This window comes from Silurus aristotelis, assembly GCF_946808225.1.
Source record: "Silurus aristotelis genome assembly, chromosome: 16".
NCBI classification, from domain to species: domain Eukaryota; kingdom Metazoa; phylum Chordata; class Actinopteri; order Siluriformes; family Siluridae; genus Silurus; species Silurus aristotelis.
Window position 1 is genome coordinate 18,694,265 of NC_139589.1, and position 24,409 is coordinate 18,718,673.

The 24,409-nt window shown below is 38.1% G+C and overlaps 2 protein-coding genes across 3 annotated transcripts in view; both read left to right on the forward strand.

The window, feature by feature from the left end:
- Positions 1–17,722, forward strand: part of nup188 (nucleoporin 188) — a 32,608-nt gene extending 14,886 nt beyond the window's left edge. Inside the window, exons 20-43 of one of the 2 annotated variants that reach the window (XM_083563940.1) lie at positions 15–135; positions 763–829; positions 925–1,050; positions 3,529–3,662; positions 3,934–4,040; positions 4,302–4,508; positions 6,697–6,866; positions 6,968–7,037; positions 8,059–8,126; positions 8,408–8,603; positions 8,798–8,875; positions 9,559–9,644; positions 9,762–9,907; positions 10,019–10,191; positions 10,603–10,803; positions 11,021–11,113; positions 11,515–11,667; positions 12,870–13,007; positions 14,138–14,212; positions 14,298–14,507; positions 14,992–15,123; positions 15,643–15,695; positions 16,102–16,231; positions 16,664–17,722. In XM_083563940.1, coding sequence (XP_083420066.1) covers positions 15–135; positions 763–829; positions 925–1,050; positions 3,529–3,662; positions 3,934–4,040; positions 4,302–4,508; positions 6,697–6,866; positions 6,968–7,037; positions 8,059–8,126; positions 8,408–8,603; positions 8,798–8,875; positions 9,559–9,644; positions 9,762–9,907; positions 10,019–10,191; positions 10,603–10,803; positions 11,021–11,113; positions 11,515–11,667; positions 12,870–13,007; positions 14,138–14,212; positions 14,298–14,507; positions 14,992–15,123; positions 15,643–15,695; positions 16,102–16,231; positions 16,664–16,843 — 3,114 coding nt within the window. In that variant the 3' untranslated portion in view covers positions 16,844–17,722. Of the gene's footprint in view, positions 1–14; positions 136–762; positions 830–924; positions 1,051–3,525; positions 3,663–3,933; positions 4,041–4,301; positions 4,509–6,696; positions 6,867–6,967; positions 7,038–8,058; positions 8,127–8,407; positions 8,604–8,797; positions 8,876–9,558; positions 9,645–9,761; positions 9,908–10,018; positions 10,192–10,602; positions 10,804–11,020; positions 11,114–11,514; positions 11,668–12,869; positions 13,008–14,137; positions 14,213–14,297; positions 14,508–14,991; positions 15,124–15,642; positions 15,696–16,101; positions 16,232–16,663 lie in introns of both variants that reach the window. The other variant, XM_083563939.1, reaches the window with a different exon arrangement.
- Positions 17,723–20,808: 3,086 nt separating this feature from the next.
- fam169ab (family with sequence similarity 169 member Ab) overlaps positions 20,809–24,409 on the forward strand; it is a 31,393-nt gene continuing 27,792 nt past the window's right edge. The window contains exon 1 of the mRNA XM_083564061.1: positions 20,809–21,028. The gene's annotated coding sequence lies outside the window, so the exon portion shown is untranslated. The remainder of the gene's footprint in view (positions 21,029–24,409) is intronic.

The following is a 24,409-nucleotide window of genomic DNA, read 5'->3' on the forward strand; positions in this document are numbered from 1 at the left end:
GTGTGTGTGTGTAGGGTCAGGTGGGCAGTACTCAGAGCAAAGGGCTCATTCCTTGCGTGCTTCTGGTCCTGAAGGAGATGCTGCCTACGTATCACAAGTGGCGCTATAACACACATGGTGTCCGGGAGAAGATTGGTATGATGTGTATACACACACACACACACCTTGTTATAATTTCACTAACAGCTTATGTATTCATGAGTAGTGAGCAGTAGATGTAGGTGTGATTCATGTATCTGTCCTAAAAACAATTATACTAAAACTAAAAACTAGTCATCTGCTTTTTTGGCTTCAATCCATCCTCCTCCATTTTTTTCGAATTGCATTAACATTATGTTAAATATTGAATATAGTTTTTCCATACCATGTGCCCTTTTTTTTCCTGGTTGCTTAAAATATATGTTGAGTATAGGCGAGCTCGCACACATACATGGCTGGTGTTATTAGATTCATTTTCATGAACAGTCAAAAACACTGTTATTAGCTATTCGACTGAAAAGAAATGGTGTTAGACGAATATTCTGTGAAGAGTGTAATTGTCAGAGGAATTGGTAACACAGGACACTTTTCAAAAATTTGTTTGCTGGTCATTTATTAATTAATGACCTTTGTCACACTCTCTGAATTCACTCTGTATGCTGCTCTTGAAGCTAGACCTAGAGTATTAGAAGTATATAAATACAATCCTAATATCAAATATATTATGTTTTTTGACTCCTGTTTAAAAGAAAAATTCTACATTTCTATTTCTGTCATTTTCAGGTTGTTTGATTCTGGAGTTGGTCCATGCAATCCTTAATCTAAGTCCTGACGGGGAGTCACAGGGCAGGTATGGCAACCCATGACGATAGTAACCATTGCTAGTTTTACACATACACACCCCCACACATACACACTTGTTAACAGTGTCATTGACCCCTGCAGTGCTCCCAGCCTGCAGTCTCTGTGCATCTACAGTCTGGCGAACACTGAAGCAGGCCAGGCCGTGGTGAACATCATGGGTGTTGGAGTGGACACTATAAACACAGTGCTAGCAGCTCAGCCCAACAGGTAGGGGTGGGTGGGTGGGTGTGTGTGTGTGTGTGTGTGTGTGTGTGTGTGTGTGTGTGTGTGTGTGTGTGTGTGTGTGTGTGTGTGTGTGTGTGTGTGTGTGTGTGTGTGTGTGTGTGTGTGTGTGTGTGTGTGTGTGTGTGTGCACGCATACACTTCCGTGCATTTGCTTGTAAAAGCAGATCTAAGATTAGGAATCTATCTGTCTGTCTGTCTATCTATCTATCTATCTATCTATCTATCTATCTATCTATCTATCTATCTATCTATCTATCTATCTATCTATCTATCTATCTATCTATCTATCTATCTATCTATCTATCTATCTATCTATCTATCTATCTATCTATCTATCTATCTATCTATCTATCTATCTATCTATCTATCTATCTATCTATCTATCTATCTATCTATCTATCTATCTATCTATCTAACAAATATATATACAGTGAGGAAAATAAGTATTGGAACACCCTGCTATTTTGCAAGTTCTCCCACTTAGAAATTATGGAGGGGTCTGAAATTTTCATCGTAGGTGCATGTCCACTGTGAGAGACATAATCTAAAAAAAAAAAATCCAGAAATCACAATGTATGATTTTTTTTAACTATTTATTTGTATGATACAGCTGCAAATAAGTATTTGAACACCTGAAAAAGTCAATGTTAATATTTGGTACAGTAGCCTTTGTTTGCAATTACAGAGGTCAAACGTTTCCTGTAGTTTTTCACCAGGTTTGCACACACTGCAGGAGGGATTTTGGCCCACTCCTCCACACAGATCTTCTCTAGATTGTTCAGGTTTCTGGCCTGTTGCTAAGAAACACGGAGTTTGAGCTCCCTCCAAAGATTCTCTATTGGGTTTAGGTCTGGAGACTGGCTAGGCCACGCCAGAACCTTGATATGCTTCTTACAGAGCCACTCCTTGGTTATCCTGGCTGTGTGCTTTGGGTCATTGTCATGTTGGAAGACCCAGCCTCGACCCATCTTCAATGCTCTAACTGAGGGAAGGAGGTTGTTCCCCAAAATCTCGCAATACATGGCCCCGGTCATCCTCTACTCAATACAGTGCAGTCGCCCTGTCCCATGTGCATAAAAACACCCCCAAAGCATGATGCTACCACCCCCATGCTTCACAGTAGGGATGGTGTTCTTGGGCTGGTACTCATCATTCTCCTTCCTCCAAACACGTTTAGTGGAATTTTGACCCAAAAGTTCTATTTTGGTCTCATCTGACCACATGACTTTCTCCCATGACTCCTCTGGATCATGCAAATGGTCATTGGCAAACTTAAGACGTGCCTGGATATGTGCTGGTTTAAGCAGGGGAACCTTCCGTGCCATGCATGATTTTAAACCATGACGTCTTGGTGTATTACCAACAGTAACCTTGTAAAAGGTGGTCCCAGCTCTTTTCAGGTCATTGACCGGCTCCTCCCATGTAGTCCTGGGCTGATTTCTCACCTTTCTTAGGATCATTGAGACCCCACGAGGTGAGATCTTGCATGGAGCCCCAGTCCGAGGGAGATTGACAGTCATGTTTAGCTTCTTCCATTTTCTAATGATTGCTCCAACAGTGGACCTTTTTTCACCAAGCTGCTTGGCAATTTCCCTGTAGCCCTTTCCAGCCTTGTGGAGGTGTACAATTTTGTCTCTAGTGTCTTTGGACAGCTCTTTGGTCTTGGCCATGTTAGTAGCTGGATTCTTACTGATTGTATGGGGTGGACAGGTGTCTTTATGCAGCTAACGACCTCAAACAGGTGCATCTAATTTAGGATAATAAATGTAGTGGAGGTGAACATTTTAAAGGCAGACTAACAGGTCTTTGAGGGTCAGAATTCTAGCTGATAGACAGGTGTTCAAATACTTATTTGCAGCTGTATCATACAAATAAATAGTTTAAAAATCATATATTGTGATTTCTGGATTTTTTTTTTTTTAGATTATGTCTCTCACAGTGGACATGCACCTACGATGACAATTTCAGACCCCTCCATGATTTCTAAGTGGGAGAACGTGCAAAATAGCAGGGTGTTCAAATACTTATTTTCCTCACTGTACATACACACACAAAGTAAATTTTTTTCATTGAAGCAGTTTATTATTATTTATGAATACAACAGTTTACATTTTTTTAACTATTTTATATCAAATGTTTGGTTAAATAATGTATAAAATGATATTTTATAATAAAATAGAATAAATCAAATTGCAATACACTTATTATATTGATTAAATTGAGTAATAAAAAAACAACAATTTTACATTCGTTAGCCCCAATTTGGGTAACAGGTTTGTGTCTGTGTGTGTTTTACGTTCCGGAGAAAACTTTTACCTGTGTTTAAATATGTTAACTATGTAACTTTGAGTTGATTAACTTCAGAGGCAACAAAAAGGACTTGACGCATCCCTTGTATTTGAAAAACTATGGAACTCTGTTTAATTGTTTCTCTTTTTCTCTTTTTCTGTGTCTCAGCAGTGGGAGTTGTGAAGGTCCTGGTCAGGTGTTGATTCAGACAGTGAAGTTGGCTTTCTCTGTCACCAACAATGTCATCCGTCTCAAACCACCTTCAGATACCATTTCTCCTTTGGAACAGGCACTCACACAGCATAGTGAGCGTGTGCGCACACACACACACACACACACACACACACACACACACACACACACACACTTTATATATATATAAAACTGACAGTATTTATTCATATTGTAAAACAATATCCACAATAATATGAATAATGTGGGGAGGAATAATGATGTGTGCTTTGAAAGCAGATTGTAGATCTGTTAACTTTGGACTTGCTGCTGAAATATATGAATTTCAATTTAATTCATGTCTTTGCACCCCTAAATCTGTTTTTGTATATTATTCTATTACAGGTGGCCACGGCAACAACCTAATCGCAGTTTTGGCCAAGTACATTTACCACAAACACGATCCTGCTCTGCCGAGACTAGCCGTGCAGCTTCTAAAGAGACTTGCCTCGGTAAAATGCCAGACTGTTAACAGTGATGCATTTAATTTATGAAGTTCCTAGTTAGTTAATTAACATGGTGCAGTTTTTACTGAATATATTATTATTACTGTGGATATTTTAAAATGTGAGTCTTAAAATCCATTTATTTGTTAATTATTATTCTTCATTGTTTTTTTCTTTTTTTTTTTTCTTTCAGAAGTATTTTAGTATTTTGAATGTTCTGTTTTAGTATGTAATGTCATATTCGACTGTTTCATTGTGTGTTTGTAGGTGGCACCCATGTCAGTGTATGCTTGTCTAGGCAGTGATGCAGCAGCCATCAGGGACGCATTCCTTCGCCACATGCAGAGCAAAACGGTGGACCTGCGTGTCAAAGTCACCATCTTGGAGTTTCTCACTGTTGCCGTGGAGACCCAGCCAGGTCTCATTGAACTCTTCCTCAATCTAGAAGCCAAAGAGGGCAGCGAAGGGACAAAGGTCAGATGTCTGCTAAGTACCATTTGAATTATTCGGTGTATGTTTATTACCATCAGTCAGTACCAGTGGTGGCTGAAGTACACAAAGCATGTACTTGAGTTAAAGTAGAGTTACACTAGGTAAAATATTACTCCAGTAAAAGTGCTGCCTTTTAACTTTTACTTTAGAAGTAGTATTGGCCTTAAAATCTACTTAAGTATCTTTTTTTTTATGCCTATAATGCTCCTATTAAAATTTTTCTTACAAGACTTTTGCAAGACTTTTAATAATCTCAGTTTATGTGTAAAGAGACTATCTATTCTATTAATATAATGATATTAACTATTAAAACACTATCTATTAAAATGTATTATGACCCCAAAACCTTTTAAATAAAAAAAAATAATAATAATAAATCAGATGGCAAATAAGGCCATGGTTGTGTTAGAGTCAGGAGTTTCTTCCCTCATATATTCCTGAAAAATGTTCTGCTTGCTGATGAACTAATAAATATGTGAATATGTGATGAAAGCACTGATGTACAGTGGGGCAAAAAAGTATTTAGTCAGCCACCAATTGTGCAAGTTCTCCCACTTAAAAAGATAAGAGAGGCCTGTAATTTTCATCATAGGTACACTTCAACTATGAGAGACAAAATTAGAAAAAAAAAATCCAGAAAAATCACACTGTCTGATTTTTTAAAGAATTTAATTGCAGATTATGGTGGAAAATAAGTATTTGGTCAATAACAAAAGTTTTTCAATACTTTGTTATATACCCTTTGTTGGCAATGACAGATCAAACGTTTTCTGTAAGTCTCCACAAGGTTTTTACACACTGTTGCTGGTAGTTTGGCCTATTCCTCCATGCAGATCTCCACTAGAGCAGTGATGTTTTGGTGCTGTTGCTGGGCAACACAGATTTTCAACTCCCTCCAAAGATTTTCTATGGGGTTGAGATCTGGAGACTGGCTAGGCCACTCTAGGACCTCGAAATGCTTCTTACAAAGCCACTCCCTTGTTGCCCGGGTGGTGGGTTTGGGATCATTGTCATGCTGAAAGACCCAGCCACGTTTCATCTTCAATGCCCTTGCTGGTGGAAGGAGGTTTTTTTACTCAAAATTTCATGATACATGGCCCTATTTATTCTTTCCTTTGCACTGATCAGTCGTCCTGGTCCCTTTGCAGAAAAACATGATGTTTCCACCCCCTTGCTTTACAGTAGGTATGGTGTTCTTTGGATGCAACTCAGCATTCTTTCTCCTCCAAATATAACAAGTTGAGTTTTTTCCAAAAAGTTCCATTTTAGTATTAGGGAGATTAGCAGTGGTCTTGTATGGCTTCCATGTTCTAATAATTGCTCCCACAGTTGATTTCTTTACACCAAGCTGCTTACCTATTGCAGATTCAGTCTTCCCAGCCTGGTGCAGGTCTACAATTTTGTTTCTGGTGTCCTTTGACAGCTCTTTGGTCTTGACCATAGTGTAGTTTGGAGTCTGACTGTTTGAGGTTGTGGACAGGTGTTTTTTTTTTTACTGATAACGAGTTTAAACAGGTGCCATTAATACAGGTAACAAGTGGAGGACAGAGGAGCCTCTTAAAGAAGTTACAGGTCTGTGAGAGCAAGAAATCTTGCTTTTTTGTAGGTGACCAAATACTTATTTTCCACCATAATTTGCAAATAAATTCTTTAAAAATCAGACAATGTGATTTTCTCATTTTGTCTCTCATAGTTGAAGTGTACCTATGATGAAAATTACAGGCCTCTCTCATCTTTTATAAGTGGGAGAACTTGCACAATTGGTGGCTGACTAAATACTTTTTTGCCCCACTGTATATAGATGTGCATTTGACGAGAGAACAACTGTATAATAGTACTTAATTTTGGGAATTTTGACCTCATATCTAACAAGCTACAAATATCCCTTGATGAACTGAGTCGACATTTATTACAGCTCAAAAATACTATTAAACATTAAGTATTAAACATAAACAGCTTAATATGTCATTACTCTCTGAAACCAGAATTATAGCAAATTTTTACTATCAGTATTGCATTGCCATTTTGCATATTTTGTTTTAAATAGAATTTTGCTACCTCTGTGTTTCTATAGTTTTCATGATTTTTTTTTATTTTTTTTAATAACAACTGTGTCTGTGGAAAAGCAGTGCATGTGTACTGGGTATCTAAATAATTGTCTGTCCTTCAGGAGTTTTCTCTGGGTGAATGGAGCTGTCTGTCTGTGGTTCTGGAGCTGCTGGACACAGATGTGCAGAGCCAGGCGTGGTGTCCTCCACTGCTGCAGCGAGCGGCCCTCGCCTTTCTACATGCTCTGTGGCAGGACCGCAGAGAGAGTGCGCTGTCTGTACTACGCAGCAGGTATACACATTTGGTTATCCGGTTCAAAAATTACAAAGAAGAACAAAAAAAAAAAATCAAACTTTTATGAAGATTTGTATCATTTTTCTTTTGTCCGTTAGGAAAAAATTCTGGGACAATCTGACAGCACCACTTTTTGGGACCCTTCTCCCACCATCAGAGACCACAGAGGTAAAAATTTTATGTGTATATTAATATATGTATGTGTATAATTAATATTTGAAGCTTAACACAATTGCCCTGAATGGTATTTCTTGTATATTTGTTTTTTTTTTTTAAACTGGTGGCCCTCAGTAGTATATGAAGGATAGCCAGGAGGCTTGGGATTGTTTTGAGTGCCACAAAATCACAATGCACCATTTATTAAAATTATTAAATGTAGTCCCCAACTTACGATGGAGATGCGTCACAATGACCCCATCGTAACTTGAAAATATCGTAAGTCGAGACATGGCCTATCCTTCCCAGGAATCTTTAAAAAAGGTACTCAGTTTGGGGTAGTATACTGTAAATTTGTAGTGATATAACAAATAAAAGTACATAATTTAGCAATACAGAGCATTACATAGCATAATGTATAAACTTGACAGTATATATGTATGTGGCAACGGTGTGTGCACGAGAGCTGGTTTCAGTGATAAAAAGGAGAGAGACAGGAGCTAAAATTTGGCTTTAAACCACCAAAAACACAGAAAAAAAATTACACACTCTAATACTCACCCTTTGGATGCGCACATCCTGGCATCGTCCCAACGTATCATATGAAAATTAGAATGTTGAGCAAACATATATAAAATAAAATATACAAATATTTGTAAGATTTTTTTCGTATCCCTATCGTCATCATAAGATGAAAAAATCTTAAATCGAACCACCATAAATCGCGGACTACCTGTATTTTTATTATTGACATACGGACCGTTTAAAAAAATATAGCATATAATATTTACAAAACTTTTGAAAAGAAAACAAATATTCATGTACACATTTGACCTTTTAGGATTATGTTTCACAAAATCTGTCTGGACTGAGAGTTAAACAGCTGCTAGCTGCTAGGTGGTTCAAGTCCACCTGCTCTAAATGCAGCTGTTCTTCTCATAGTTTACCTTCATACCATTATTTTAAGACCGATGCTTTTACTTTGACATTTGAAATATAGTTTTAATCTCACTGCTTTTTTTTCCCCTTTTAGCCATGTGTTTTGGAGTCTTGTGCCTTTGTAATGAAGATCATAGGCCTGGAGATCTACTATGTTGCCAGGTTAGATTAGGATCTCCACTGTTACACAATTAATGCTTGGGGGAGAAAACAATTATTGGGCATAATTGCATTGTTTTTTCCACACATTAGTTTAATTTGATGACTATTTCATTTTCTCACACCTGCACACACACCTGATCGGCCTGTAATAATTAATTATATAATTATGAATTATATGCACATAAGTATGTTATTTAGGTATATACTTGTTCATGTATATTAAAGCTACGAATAGTCTCTAATGGTTTTATGAGGTGCTAAATATTATGGGTGTGTTGCAGCGGTCAACTGGAGGACTCATTGAAAGAATCCCTGCAGCGCCTCAGCTCCCAGCGCCGCTATGAATTTTGGTCCCAGTATGTCAAGGAGCTGGTGTGTGTGGCCTGTGAGGATGAGGAGGGAGGAGTGAGGTCATTACCTGAGACTCAGATGCTCATCTCAGCATGGAGGACCCTACTCATTCTCTCCACTAGTCACGTGGGTGAACTACACTCATATGATGGTGCATAATTACCAAACATGAGAGCACATTGTAAATCACAGTACAGTTCTATGCTACTGTGCGCTAACATGTTCATGATTCTGTGGTACATCATGCTGCAAAATGATTCCAGTATATTACACCAGAAACCACCTTCTGTAATCTAATATGTGTGTTTGTATGTGTACAGTGTGATGTGATGCACCTTAAGGAAGACTCTGTTAGGCTGAAGCTTTTCACAGATGTCCTGGAAGGGACCAAAGCAACAGTAAGCCCCTCTTGCACAGTCACACTAGCAGGCGCTAGGACTTTATTTATTTATTTTATTTTATTTTTTTCTTTATTTTTGATTTTTTTTTCTCAAACACTATAACATGCTGAATTGTATTTTGCAGTAGAGGTCAACTGATTCATTGGTCAATTCATTGGCACCAATATTTGATAGCTTGAACAAAAGCAAACAAAAATCCATACCGATGGTTTTTCCGGGTTGCGTCTGTTGCTGGAGTGGCTGAGATTTTTTTTAACTAAACGTTTAACGTCTTTTTTTCAATATTTAGTAATATAATTAATATATTCATATTTAATACATTTAGTACATAAATGGGGAGGGTTGCGTTAGGAAGGGCATCCAGCGTAAAAACGTGCCAAAATTTTTATGATTCAATTCTGTTTATATTTGTTCTTTATTTTTGCATTTAAGTTCAGTACTATTTTACATGGCGTTTCATATTTTCACATTTCACAAAATTGTGTATTTTTTTATCCAGTATCCATTAAAAAAAACGATCGGTTGGCTGGTTATCGGCGTTATAAGTGCGATCCAATTTAGCTACCGGTATCTGTACAATCCATTATCGATCGACCTCTGTTTTGTAGACATCTATATTTAACAGGGTACTTGCACTCTTATAGTACCTCACACTCGTATGTGCCTGCCCTGTGTCACAGTTGCTGATGCCCCAGTCTGTAGCATGTCTGCGTTTGGGCTCCATGATGGCTACCTTGCTGCTCATCATTCTAAAACAATGGAAAAGGTCTGTAGTTTGCAAATTGTATGTTGTTGATTGGCTGAGGATAAGATTACATATTATATTCAAGGTTTTAGTTTAAAAAAAATGTTTTACTCAACCTACTGCCTCCGTTTCTTTCAGTGTTTTGGTATCAGCGCCGGCTCTCCTTCCTCCTCTCTCTTTAATGTTAGAGAGTGTACTTCAGGCTGACCAGCATATGATGGAGAGAACCAAAGCCAAGCTCTTCTCAGCTCTCATATTAGCTTTGCACATTCAGGGCCTTAATGGTGAGATTGGTAGAAGTCATGAACTAAGGTTGATAATCACGTGTATGTATTGCTGCAGTTACTGTTAGTAAGTGCATGTTTTTATAGAGTGTCGATTATTTCTTTGCTCAGGTGGCGAGATTACCCAGCTGCCTCAGCTGTTGCTGTGTGTATGTGAGACTGTCCAGGACGAGGCGATGGCTTTGATCGACAGCACACGCCACATGATCCAAAAAGGTGACCCACAGGAGGACAGCATGGAGACAGATGCACCACGCAGTGTCCAGAAAGACCAGCGAGACTCTGTGAGTGTGTGACTGCCTATTTGGGGGGGGTGTGTGTGTGTTGGTATGTATCTTTTGTACAAGTCTTTTTGCATGTCTGTGGTTGCCTCTCTGTGTATGTGTTCTACCACTTTGCCACTCTATCTGTGGTGCTGCCATTCTGTTTGTGTATGTGGCGCTGCCTAAATTTGTATGTGACTCTGCCTTTCTGTCTGTGTTATGTGGTGCTGCCTCTCTCTGTGTTTGGCGCTGCCTTTCTGTATGTATATGTGGTGCTGCCTCTCTGTCTGTAAATGTGCAACTACCTTTCTGTGTATGTGGCGCTGCCTCTCGGCCTGTGTAAGTGGCGCCGCTTTTTTGCTAAGTGTGTTGGATTCTGAATCCGTAAATAAACCCCAAATTTCCTCATTATTTTGTCTTCTGCTGTGTAAGGTGTGTGTGTTAGCGCTGCACCTGTCTAAAGAGTTGTGTAGGGCAGATGAGGATGGTGAGCAGTGGCTGCAGGTGATGAGGAAGCTGCCCGTCCTGCCCTCAGTTCTCAGTGCCCTTGAGCTTAGCCTGCGCTCCAAGCACAACCTCTTCTTCACCGAGGCAGCGCTCCACTTGCTGCTTACACTAGCCAGAACTTCACAGGTACCCCTGCACACATCACAACTCGGAGTATAATGACAAGAAAATGAAGTTTTTTAGTTGCATATACTAAATGTTTCATCAAGTGTTTATGGTTATGCTAAGAGGATCATGTCGCACTAGTAATGTGGCAGCTAAATTCCCAAAGTAGAATGAAAAAAAAAAAAAAAAACTAAATAAAGCAGTTGCAATTGTTTGTGATTGCGTTCCGGTTGCGTAGGGGGCAGCGGCAGTAGCAGGTGCCGGTGTGATCCAAAGCATATGTCTCCCTCTTCTCAATGTGTACGAAGGCCCAGCGAATGGAGCCACACAGGTACCCATTTCATTTCCTATTCTGTTTTCTCATTAGTAACTTAACTGCCATATCGGTACAATCATCAAGCAAACTTATTCACTATTTAGGTTTCCAAATATTTCTGCTGTATATCTGCTTATCGATTACTTGAAATGAATTTAAAAAGAAAAACCCAAATATATAAGTAGAAATAAGTAAGAGAATGAGGATAGACACTTGTAGAATGTGTGCTAGCACTAGGCATTTACACACTTTTTTTTTTCTTTTCCTATTTACATGTCGCCTATTTGTAGTTTTATTTGTAGAAAGTCAATGCAGATTTTTAACTATATTTCTCTCTCTCTCTCTCTCTCTCTCTCTCTCTCTCTCTCTCTCTCTCTCTCTCTCTCTCTCTCTCTCTCTCTCTCTCTCTCTCTCAGGCATTCTCTCGTAAACCCGTAGACGCCCCCTCCTGGCCGGGTGTGTATCGGCTCTGTCTTTCTTTGATGGAGAGTCTGCTCAAGACGCTGCGCTACAACTTCATCAACGAGGCACTCGACTTTGTTGGCGTTCACCAAGAGCGCATCCTCCAGGTGTGTACAAGGCTGATTCGATAAACTTTATATATAAAATTAATGGTTCGGTACGTACCTCGGTTTTTAAGTCATGGTTCTGATAAAGCAAAAAATGTAATTGCTTGTCTTTTTTTATTAACAAAGTTTATTATTATTAACATTTCAACAGTTTACATAAAACAATGTTAAATAAAATGACTGTATTGTTAGATAATATACAAAATATTTTGTAAAACCAAAATGGAATAAATCAATGCAGTACACTTTTTATTATATAGATTAAATTGAGTGATTGATTAAATTGGCACAAATTGAATTGAAAAATACATTGGAAAAATTTAATTAAATAGCTTACATTTGTTAGATCTATTCTAGTAAAACAGATGTATGTATTTGTTTACATTTAATATTAAATTGTATAAAGATATGTTCTTCAGAACTCTTCTGCTTATTTCGGCATACTTTAACAAATGCCGTCAGTCCTTCATTTTTTTCACTGGAATTGTCAGGATTTTTCTCTTTTTAAGAGAAACTTTACATAAACCGCTAAAGAATCTATATCGCTGGACTGTTGTTAAAATGATCAGGAAGTGGCAGCGATTTCTCGCATGAACAAAACAATTCGATTTAGTTTTTTTTTTTTTTACCGTGCACTACAAATCGTATTTTCGCTACATAGTTGAGTAGCCACAGTGACACTGCGCTAACTCTAGTTTCTTTTTTTTTACATCCCTAGCATTGTTGTATATATTTTTAATTTTGATGATATAAAAAAAAACTAAACAAAGTGACTAAACAAACTTGCGGTCTGCTATTTAATATGTTCATGAGGGAACTTTTTTGCATTCTGTAAACATATGCATAACTTAAGGCCCTGTACTGAAACGGTTCAGTTCGAATACATGTAGAGTTACATCGTTTTTTATATATATATATATATATATATATATATATATATATATATATATATAAAAAATACACACACACCACAATGCTCCTAAAATTTCCCCCAGAGTTTCTAACCCGAATTTGCACTTTGTCCACAAATCACCACAGTCCTCTATTGGCTCATTTAAACAATTCAGCTTCTGGTCTCCTTGTTAGTAATCATTTGGCTTATTATGCTTGCTACCTTATGCTGCCTGAAAGTGTTTTAGTGAATGCTGTGTAGACATGACAATATGCTGTATGTTAATGCACCTATGGTCTGTGTGTTTTAGTGTCTTAGCGCAGTGCGTACAGTACAGTCTCTAGCATGTTTGGACGAAGCTGATCACACAGTGGGTTTCCTGCTGCAGCTGTCCAGCTTCTGTAAAGAGTGGCACTTTCACCTGCCACAACTGCTCAGAGATGTGCAGGTATACACACACACACACACACACACACACACACACACACACACACACACACACACACACCCACACCCAACTACATGTTTTTTATAGTTACCCAGAAATTAAAAAATTGAGTCAATGTTTTTTTTTTTGTTTTGGTTTTTACTAAACTGTTTGCCTAAAACAGCAAAAGTCTTAGTTTTATTAGTACAGAAAAATAATGCATTACTTTGTCCCTATTATATTAATGGGAAAATTACTTACACAGGGGCTACAAATGAAATATTTCAAGCTGTGCTGTTAATGGCAAAAGCAAATAAATCAGCATTTTTGTTGTATGGTAGTATAGAGGTAGCAGAATTCAATGTAAAATGCAAAATGGAAATATATTTTGGTATTTAAATTTTTTATTACCATATGTGCAAAGTTTGGTACAAAATGAAATTATATACTTTACATTTGCCGTTTATAACAATAGTGTTGAAATGTAAGTTACGTTTTACTGAAGTTGATATAACTGCAGAGGGAGAAGGAAATGTGCACACTCCATTTTCATACAAAGTTTTATAAAAGTGTATATCTATTCAAAGCCAATGGAAATAGTCTTCATTTATTCATTCATTCATTCATTTTCTCCCGCTTATCCGTAATTCGGGTCGCGGGGGCAGCAGTCTAAGCAGGCCCCCGCCTTCGACTGCTGCCCAATCCTCACAGCACCGTCCCTTACGGTCCCTCCTGCAGGTGGTGAGCCCACGGGAAGGCGGCCCCACGTCACTCCGACGTTACAGACCTTGATATTTCCCTCGTAAGGGACCCCCGGAGCATAGAGGGTTAAGGGCCTTGCTCAAGGGCCCAAGAGTGGCAGCTTGGCGATAACGGGGCTCGAACCCCAGACCTTCCGATCGGCAACCCAGCGCCTTAACCGCTGAAGCCTCCACTCCCCCTGGAAATAGTCTTTTGCAGTTTAATTTAATTACCTAATCTTAGTCTAACAATACAATAGATACTTCCATCATCTTAATTAGTAACCCCACAGTAGCAACTTAACTGTATTAGTAAAATAGTCTGTGCAACTCCTGGTATACATGCAAAATGCAAAATTTTATTATTTTTTTTTACATGTATTCTTTTTTTTTTTTTTTTTTGCCTTGCAGGTGAATCTCTGTTACTTGTGTCAGACATGTACATATCTTTTACACAGCAAGAAAATGTTACACCACTACCTCCAGGTAATGTGCACATCATTAAATAAACCTACTCAAGCATTATACCAGAGTTACTTCCTTTTTTCTGAAAATTCTACTTTCTTTACAGGCAAAAAATGGTGAGGCTTTACCGCAGAGGCCCCGCCCACAGCAAGCGCTCCAGCCCCTCTCTAAAGAGCAACCATCGGTCGGAGAACGAGAGGAGGTGGAGCCTAAAGCTTTGCAGGCGGTGCAGTGCAGCCTTCTGAAGATTCTCAGCAAAACTCTGGCGACGTTACAGCACTTTACACCAGACTGCTGCCAAATCCTGTTAGACCAGGTATATACATGATGATAAATATCATAATTGTGGAGATATTAAAATTTTACCATATATTAGTATTACCACAAGAAATCCACACGGGAAAAAGAAACAATCACACAAAGGTTATAAATTGCTAAGGCTAAGCCACGTCTAGACTTGCACTATTTTCACATTATGATGGGGTCATCGGAAAGCAGTTCCATCGTAGTTCTACTGTACTCCCACTCTGGGCAAATTAGAATTAGCCAGGTCAATGTGGGTTGATGGGTTAGAAAAAGGATTGTATCCCTCTGAGTTAAAGAGATCTCTGTACCTTCACAACAAAACGGTTGTGCTACATCGCAATGGCACTGCTTATGTGGGGCTGTTTGGCGTCCTGCTATTAATGCAGTTATTTGTATTGTGTGCAAGTGTGTACATGTATCACAGATCAAGATTCTTTTTTTTTTTTTTTTTTTAAATGCAACTTCAGGGTTTAATGTGCGTGTCTCTTTGTTAGTCTATGGACCTCGCGGAGTACAGGACTTTGTTCGTCCTCAGTTTTACAACGCCGGCGTTCGATTCCGACGTCGCACCGTCGTTTGGGACCCTGTTGGCCACCATCAATGTGGCTCTGAGCATGCTGGGCGAGGTAGTGTATTCATGTCAACTTCAGTACCTCATCATATATCTAATTATTTATACAGTTATTGTCTCATGAAGTAGAGATTGAATACTGTCTAAACCAGGGGTCCCCAACTTTTTTGAAACTGAGAGCTTCTTCTTGGGTAACGATTAATGTGAAGGGCTACCAGTTTGATACACACTTTTGAAGCTATGAGCTATTTTTTAGAAAAGGCCCACGGGCGACTTGTGGTCCTTCAGGCACCATGTTGGTGACCCCTGGTCTAAAGCATGCACAAGTCAATAAATCTAGCAAATGTTTAAAATCAAAATGTCCAATTATGATGAAACCATGCAAATATAACGAAATATTAAACAATATATATAAAACAAAAAAACCTGTTACATTAATCATTTTGTCAGATGCAATGAAAATTGTCCCCTTTTTGACATTCCTAATTGTGCTTCTAGTTTGCTAGTTTACCAACTCACTTAACATGTATAAATTGTTTCTTCATTATAAAAAATTATATTTTGTGATTCTCAGATAGAGAAAAAGAAAGAGCCGGTGGTGTCATCTGAGGAAACTCAAGCAATGAAGTAAGGGAGAAAATTGAACATGACCTTTGCATGGTGCTATAACTGGTACTGGGAGACCTTTTTAAACAGAGCCAATAATTTATCCTGTTTAGCATAATTAAGTCATGTGAGTTTATTCTGTATAATCAACAACTATTCACTATTTCATTCTATTTTTATAGTGCGATTAACAATAGAAATGAGCATAAAGTAGGTATTCTGAAATTTATTCATCAATTGTTTGAAAGCTTGAGAGGAAGCTTTTTGTTAATTTTCAGTCAAAATTGGAATGATTGATCCTATAGTCTTAAACTATTCAAGTTTAAGGTTAAATTCTGTCTAGTATAGTCAAGTCGAAAGAATTGGTTGTAGAAGCCCCCATAAAAATGATTTCTTCCACCGTTTTCTTTTTGTTCGGCTTCTTCAGGTCCTTGCTGATGTTTTCGATGGAGAACTGTTTCTACGTGTTGATCTCACAGGCCATGCGATGTTTAAAAGATCCGACTGTTCTGCCCCGGGACAAGCAGAGAGTAAAACAGGAGCTCAGCTCTGAACTGGTGAGTCTCCCATAATGGTTTCCATCTACCAATTTTTTTTCTTTAAATATCTTTTCATTAGCTCTTAAAGGAATTCCGATTAATCCCGTGGAATTCAAACACCCGAGCCAAATTTTTTTTTCGATCATATAAGCAAATTATTAACGGTTTAATTCACCGCGAAAGAGCATTTACCGATGATACATACAGCATAGAAAAGCTTTACACACTACCATTTGAGCTCTATTTTTGCTGCTAGCTTCCTATCTGACACATTTTTTAAAAGGTGGCTGATTTATTTATTTATTTATTATTATTATTATTATTGTCTCTCTCTTACATTCCATCAATACATAGTTATTCCATCTTGTCAGCTATAAGATTCAAAGTCGTGATTAAAAAAAAAAAAAAAATAATAATAATAATAATCCCTTCTCATGTTTGTGTTCCCAGAGTACATTGCTGTCGACGCTGTACAGGTTTTTCCGTAGAGGATCACCTTCGTCCCCCGCCAGCGGACTTCTGCCCTCCCCTCAGACCAAACCCACCACTCCTGGGTCAAAGGTCACGCAAGAGGGCCAAGATCCATTCACACTGCTCGTCCAGGCTTTTGCACGTCAAGTCCAGAGCTAGACACACACATGCTGAGTTCTGAGTTACATCTGAATTGTAGACTCTTTCCATCAATCTCAACAAAGCGCCATTTTTATTGGCTCACTGTGACATTACTCACTCAGTTCTTCCCTTTTTTTTTTTTTGTCTTGTCGTGCCAAAGCGTAGCTGTATCTTTTTCGGAACCACATAAATTAGATAGCGGGTACATTTGTACCGATTAAAGTCGCATGTGTAAAGCTTTGGGTGAATTATTTAAGGTGCTCCAGTCGGTTTCGTAATTGAAACAATTAACATGACATTCAGAGGCTTCGTTTTTATGGGCTAGTTTCAGATGACTAAGCTTATTCAATTCAACAAATTATAATGCCTAGCACTTTAATTTGTTAAATGTGTATGGGGGCCAGTGTTCTAACCATTTGAAATGTGTGTGAATTCAAATTGCTGACATCAAGTCAAGGACAATTCTCTCAGAAATTCTGTGTTTAGTAATAAATCAATGCTAATGGGGACCATTCAACTAACGTGTGTATTATTGAAGGCAAGTCACATTATGCCTATTGATTTATTTTTTGTAATACGCCCAGTGTTCCGAGATCAGATCAGTCACCTCTCTGACCACGAAAATGCTGTTACTGTAGTTTGACAATGAATATTAGCATTTTCGACAGACATCGTTTTTTTGTTAGTAATATTACACTTATCTAGGAACCGTATTATATGTATCTTATTGTTTTATGGCTGGTATATTTAACTATAATAAGTTCTTCAGATCTGTTCAAATATACCTGTGTACATGATTCTTCATGCCTTTTCTACGTCTAGCCGGTGTTGTGTCATTCAGATCTGAACAAAAAATGCATTTTTGTCTGTTTATACAATAATAAAGAATTTATAGGAGGTTGTATGGTTATTGTAAAAGATATGAATCTGCAGGCAGTAGTGTGGTCACGATACCAAAGTTTTACTTCGATACGATACCGCAATTAAATATCATGATACCAATACCAAATCGATATTATGGCAATAAAAAAAAAAAGGGCAAGTAATTGCAAAATGGAACGTTTGTACTTATTTGTTAGCTCCCAATGTATGCTGTCTGCTAAAAAAGTGTAACTTTTAAAAATTATTATATAAATACAAAAAATAATTAAAATGTAATCAAACCCAATGTGCTATAGAATCAGCATGCTGCCCACACACTGCCCCAATTGTTTAACACTTGGAACTACAGCGATCACTCAAAATATTATTGTTTTTAAATAAGGCATGCAGTTTCATTTTCAGGTCAAAATATGCTTTAAGAGCAGCCGTCTTCATTCCACCCTGTCTTTTACACCTGCCTTTTTCAAATTAACCACCAGCATGTCTTCTCTCACCACATTCATAAACATCCTCCTTGGCCTTCCTCTTTCCCTCCTGCACGGCTTCTTCATCCTCAGCAATCTTCCGCCGATATAATTGTTTCTTTAAAGTGGGGGAAATAATTGGCTAATCACCTGCCCCTTACAAAGAATGAAAAGTCTGGAATTTTATGGTAGGTTTATTTTTACAGAGAGAGACAGAATATAAAAGAAATCCATAAAAAAAAAAACATGTCCCTTTGGGAAAGTATTCCTAATATCTACTTATGTATATAAAATACATCAGTCACAGAATCAACCTCTTCCATTCAAACCTTTTAACCACCATGGGAAAGACCAACGAGTTGTCAAAGGACTTCAGGGACAAGTTTGTAGACGTCCACAAGGCTGAAATGGGCTACAAGACCATTAGATTGTTGCCTTGGCTGTATGCTTTGGTTTATTTTCATGCTGGAAAACTCATCCATGACCCATCATCAGTGTTCTGGCTGAGGCCAGAAGGTTCTCATCCAAGATTCTACAGTGCATGGCCCTGTTCATGTGTCTTCCTGTACCCTTAGCAGAGAAACAGCCCCAAAGCAAAATGTTTCCTCCTGTGGGGATGGTGTTCTTGGGGTCACATCCTTCATTTCTCAGCCTCTGAACACGGCGAGTTGAATTGATGCCAAAGAGCTCAATTTTGATTTCATCTGACCACATCACATTCTCTCAAGCCTTCTCTGAATCATTCAGGTCTTCGTTGGCAAACTTCAGACGGGCCTGTTCATGTGCATTCTTGAGTAGAAGGACCTTGATGTGTTACCAATGTTTTCATTGGTGACTGTGGTCCGAGCTCCCATGTAATTCTGGGATGAGGACTAATGTGTGTGGGGGAGTTATATATAACAGGAATTTATTATTTTCTTCCGGATTTTTTTTTTTATATTCTTACTCTTTCTGTTAAAATAAACCATGAAAAATCTAGACTGTTCGTTTTTTTGTAAGGGGGTAAATTTTTAGACATTATTAGTACAATTCTGAACCCTAGACCTGTTAAATACTATCCTACATGATATGGTCAAAAATGCTTTATGTGGTTCTTTCCCAAATTGTTACCACAAAGTTTGAGGCACACAATTGTATAGGGTGTCTTTGGATGCGGTAGCGTTGCATTTTTCCTTCTCTTGAACTAGGAGACCCAGACCTTTTCCAGCATGACAATGACCCTGTGCACAAAGCAATCTCAATGAAGACATGGTTTAATGGGGTTGGAGTGGAAGATTTTCTGTGGACTTCTATAGAGTTTTGACCTCAACCCCTATAAAACATCTTAAGGGGGGAACCAGAACACAAACTGCACACTAGACCTACTTACTCTATATCAGTACCTGACTTTACTAATGCCCTTATGGCTGAATGAACACAAATCTTCACAAGCACACCAAAATTAAGTGGAACATCCTCCCAAAAGAGTACAATAAATAGGGACAATGAAGATAATGTTTTATTTATTTATTTATTTATTTATTTATTTATTTATTTATTGATTTATTTATTTACATTTGTGTCATTTAGCAGACGCCCTTGTCCAGAGTGACGTACATTGAGTCTCTAGCAATTAACAAATCTACACTGGTAATCTGGATTACAAACTTGAAATAAATCCACCTACAACTCTGTTGAGTTATTTATTTATTTCTTTTTTTTAAACAAAGCAAACTTGACAAGTGTTTTTTAGTGTTTCAGGAGAGGTAGGTCTTTAACCGTTGCTTGAAGATAGCCAGGGACTCCTCTGTTTGGATATCTAGGGGAAGTTCATTCCACCACCTTGGTGCCAAAACAGAGAAGAGCCTTGAAGTATACTTGCCTTTCCCGAGAGAAGGTGGTACCAGTCAAGCATGTAATAAGGTGCTGATCCATTTTTGGCCTTGTGGGCAAGCCTCAGTGTTTTGAATCTGATACGTGCAGCTACTGGAAGCCAGTGAAGAAAGTTTAGCAGTGGGGTGGTGTGGGAGAACTTTGGCAGATTGAACACAAGTCGAGCAGCAGGATTTTGATCATTTGCAGTAGACAAATAGTGTTTAGAGGTCGACCTGCCAGCAGAGCGTTGCAATAGTCCAATCTAGAAATGACAAGAAACTAAACAAGCACCTGGGCAGCCTGTGTGGATAGAACTAGTCGAATTCTTCAGATGTTGTAGAGAAGAAATCGACAAGAACGAGCCACATTAGAAACATGAGAGGAGACGGACAGTTGATTGTCCATAGTCACCACAAGGTTGCGAGCAGTGGCTGAAGGGGAGAGCAGAGAGATATGAAGAGTTATTCTGAGATCTTGACCTGGAGATGAGTGACCTGGGATGACCAGCAGTTCTGTTTGCTGGGGGTGAGTATTGATGAGCACTCATTCATGAATGTATGCCAAGCATGTTGAGATCTGAGTGAAAGCTGTGGTATCTGAGGGAGGGAAAGAAAAGATGATTTAAGTGTCATCAGCATAGCAGTGGTAAGAAAACCCATGTGAGGATATGACTGAGGAGATATATGTATATGTTTTATATAAGTATATAATATGTATATAAGTTTTTTTTAAATAGTTTTTGAAAAAAACTTGATTGAACTAAGGGCTATCGCGCACGCGCACGGCGCTCCCTCACAGCTTCCCCGCGAGAGCGCGCTGCATCGAGCGCGCGCGTGGATCCGTGTGGCGTAGCGACGCTCGTGCTTCTAACTCCGCGGCGCACGAGCTGACGTCTCGAATGGGCCGGAACTGCTTTTTCTCTCTATATACATATTCCAGAAGAAAACCCTTTAATATTATTTACAAAAAATACTCCGACAAGCGCCTCGCCGTCGTGCAGAAGGTGAGTAAGCAAAATAATAATAATGTTAAAAAAAAGAAAGAAAGAGAAAACACTTTGGGAAATTGTTTGACGCTCGAGCGCGAGAGGCTTATAGCTTACCGGTCCGGCCCGCTCACTGCTCAGGCGCATCGACCCTATTTTGTTTAGGTTCAGAATTAATACACTATTAATTCATTATTTTAGAGATTGCAGAGGTTAAAGCAGGAAATGACGCACACTGTCACATTGTCGATGGAGCCACTGTTTATCCGAAGTATAGCTTCAGGTGAGGCGCGTGCCTAGATATATGGGGTAAATGGGTAAAGGGATAAGCGTGAAAGCACGCGCGCTGCTCAATACTTCCACATCGTTTACAACATTGAAGACAGTTTATAACTTATTGTTGTAACTTTTTTATAAATTTTTTTGCACAGATCAATGATGCACACTCATATGTTAAACCTGCACGAGTCACACAACTTCCAATTTGCATTTTAATATGCAGACCAATACCAATATAATAGTCATAATAGACATAATAGAATGGGGGGAGTTTTTCCCCCATTCTAAATATCTCCTGTTCATTCATTCATTCATATTTACAGGTTGTTATTATTAAAACAAAAATATAATCTACACTTTTTAATGATTATGCATATCATAGTTTTGGTATATGGTTTATTTGTTTTAAAATAACTTTAACATGCAAGAAATTCCCCAATTTCCAAACCCAATATCAAAAAATTTTAATCGAAAGAGAGATAATGTGGCTGTTCTGTTGGTCACGGCTGCATCCAGCTCATCTCTTGTCTTTCACCACACAAAGATTCTGGCTATTTATATAAACAAGCATAGAAAAATTTAAAATAATACACAAATTTAGTTTTTTAATAAGCAAATGTGTGTAACATAAATGGGCCAGAGATGCTTGATCATAACCAATATACAATTTTTAATATTTGAAAGTAATTCATATCTGGATAAACTGCTGACCACTGTAATGCTGACCATATAGAAATAGTTCTCTTTGAACATTAAAAAGTGAAAAATATTAGCATGGATTATGAATGGTTAGGACACACTTCCATGCTTGCATTTTGCTTGTCAGACTGCCCCAAATGTTTATTTTTACACAGTAAAAAAATACTAAAAGAATCCTTATTTGTGATAGTGTTATAGTGGTGTTCTTCACTACTTGGATATTTATTTCTTACCATGTAATCCAGTTCATCACAGAGCAGTTCAATAGGATGTAGGTGCAGTCTCTGGGCAGGCCATTGCATTATAGATAATACTCTAGTCAACATTTGAAATATTGCTCCTTAGACTCTTTAAATAATGTTTACAGATCTTGGATGTATGCTTCAGCTCATTGTCTTGTTGTATGGGGAATTTGGTTCCACGTTTGATTGCGTGTGTGAGGCAGTCTGCTAACACTCATACGTGTTCACATGTTCGTATCACATATGTACTTCTGTTACATATATGAGAACCAAAAATGTCAAATTTGGACTGATCCATCCACAAAACTTTCCTCCAGTCATGCATGTCTCAAAAACAATTTAATATTAGGTGTTTTAGAATGTTGAGTGTTGAGAGTTGTGTGTCACATGGCTGGGCAGAAGACCTTAAAAAAGGTTTGTCTGAATCCTGAATACACCTCTTATTTAATAATATTTCATTACAATACATTGAAAACATATTTACAATCCTGTTGCAAAGCAAAAAAAGACAACTTTGTTGTCATTATTCCAAAATGCCTATAATTAGCTGTTTTAAATGAACCACGTGAACTTGTTAGTTCTTCGCCTGAACCTAATTCAAATCCAATAACCAAATTACATTTGTTTGAACTGAGAAATACCATATGCTGATCCAAGTAAGCAAAGTTTGCTGTGCTCTTAGGTTGAGACAGATGGTATCCTCTCATGTATGTGAAAGAGGGCAGATTGCCCCTCATGCAAGTGTGCAATTCTGTCCTGTGATGCAGCAGTTTGAAATGTTGCAGTCGGTTTCATGTGTCTCAGAGGATGAGACCTTTGCTCTCCCTGAGTGATAGCTGTCGTAAAATGAGGGAGAGCTTTCTAATGAGAGGCCGGTGACCAAATTGGGCAGAAAACTAAGGGAAACCAAATCACGTGTCATAGGAATTGCTTAGTATATTTACATTAATTGCATTTGGCAGGTGCCCTTATCCAGTTTATCTCATTTATACAACTGAGCATTCAAGGGTTTAGGGCGTTGTTTAAGGGCCCAGCAGTGGCAGTTTGGTTGTGCTGGGATTTGAACGCATGACCTTCTGAGCAGTCCAACATCTTAACTGTTGAGCTACAACCTTCCAACATTAAAACACTGGTACAAGCCCTTTCAACCTGTACAATTCAACATACCTCTATAATACTTTTGGTTTGAAAGCTTTCTGTTACCATAAATGTAGCAAAAGCAGTTGGTTCCTGTTATCAGTTCTGATACAGCACCTATAAACTGTAGTTCCCTTGCAAATTAAGTGCACAATGGGTGCCTTTATATAAACTGTGGTTAGTCTTATAGCTGGAAACTACAAAGCAAGTAAAAGAACATAATGTAGAAAAAAAGATTTTTAACAGCTCTGTGGAATTGTAGATTTTTTTTCTAGTATAGGAACAGGTTTTGTCATCTTCATGCATTCCCGATTGTTCCCCACTGAATAAAAGGATTATTTTTCAACTCATCAGTTACTGCTTAATTCTGATCTTGGTCTTTGAGGATCTGGTGCTTATTCCGTAGCAAGCTCCGAAATCAACAAAACACAACAAAAGTCACAATTTGTTTGTCAACGAAATATTTTCTTTTCTTATGTTAGATACCACTAAAATGTTAAAACGATTTCATATAATGCTGTACAACATTGTACAAAAGTCTGTGTATGGGCTGTGTGCTTGAATACACACAATACAAGTGCTTCTGTGAAAGCATGTTTTGGGAATACATTCTGCATCCTGATAAGATATCTTTGTTCTACAACACACCAAACATGGCCTTTGTGGATTTTAAATATTGGTGGTGAATTCGTTTACAAAAGAGAGTTAGAAACTGAAATAAAATGTTAAATGGATTGACTACAGATGGCTGAGAATTCTGAGATTTTCATATTCTGAATTCATTACTTTGTATCACGCTACAGCCCTACCGTGTCCAACTGAAGAAGCGTGTCAGGGTGTCTCGTCAAAATATGGTTATTTTCAGTGCAACAACTAAAACCACCTGAAACAAATTATCTTTAGTCCCATCACTCACTGAGGTGCCTACAAAAAGGGACTGTAGTGTTAATCAGTCTTAGGATAAGTCAGGAATAGTCAAGGTTAAGTATGCACACTTTAGGTTCTCATTCACTATTTCTGTGTCATCAAGTATGTCAGGACA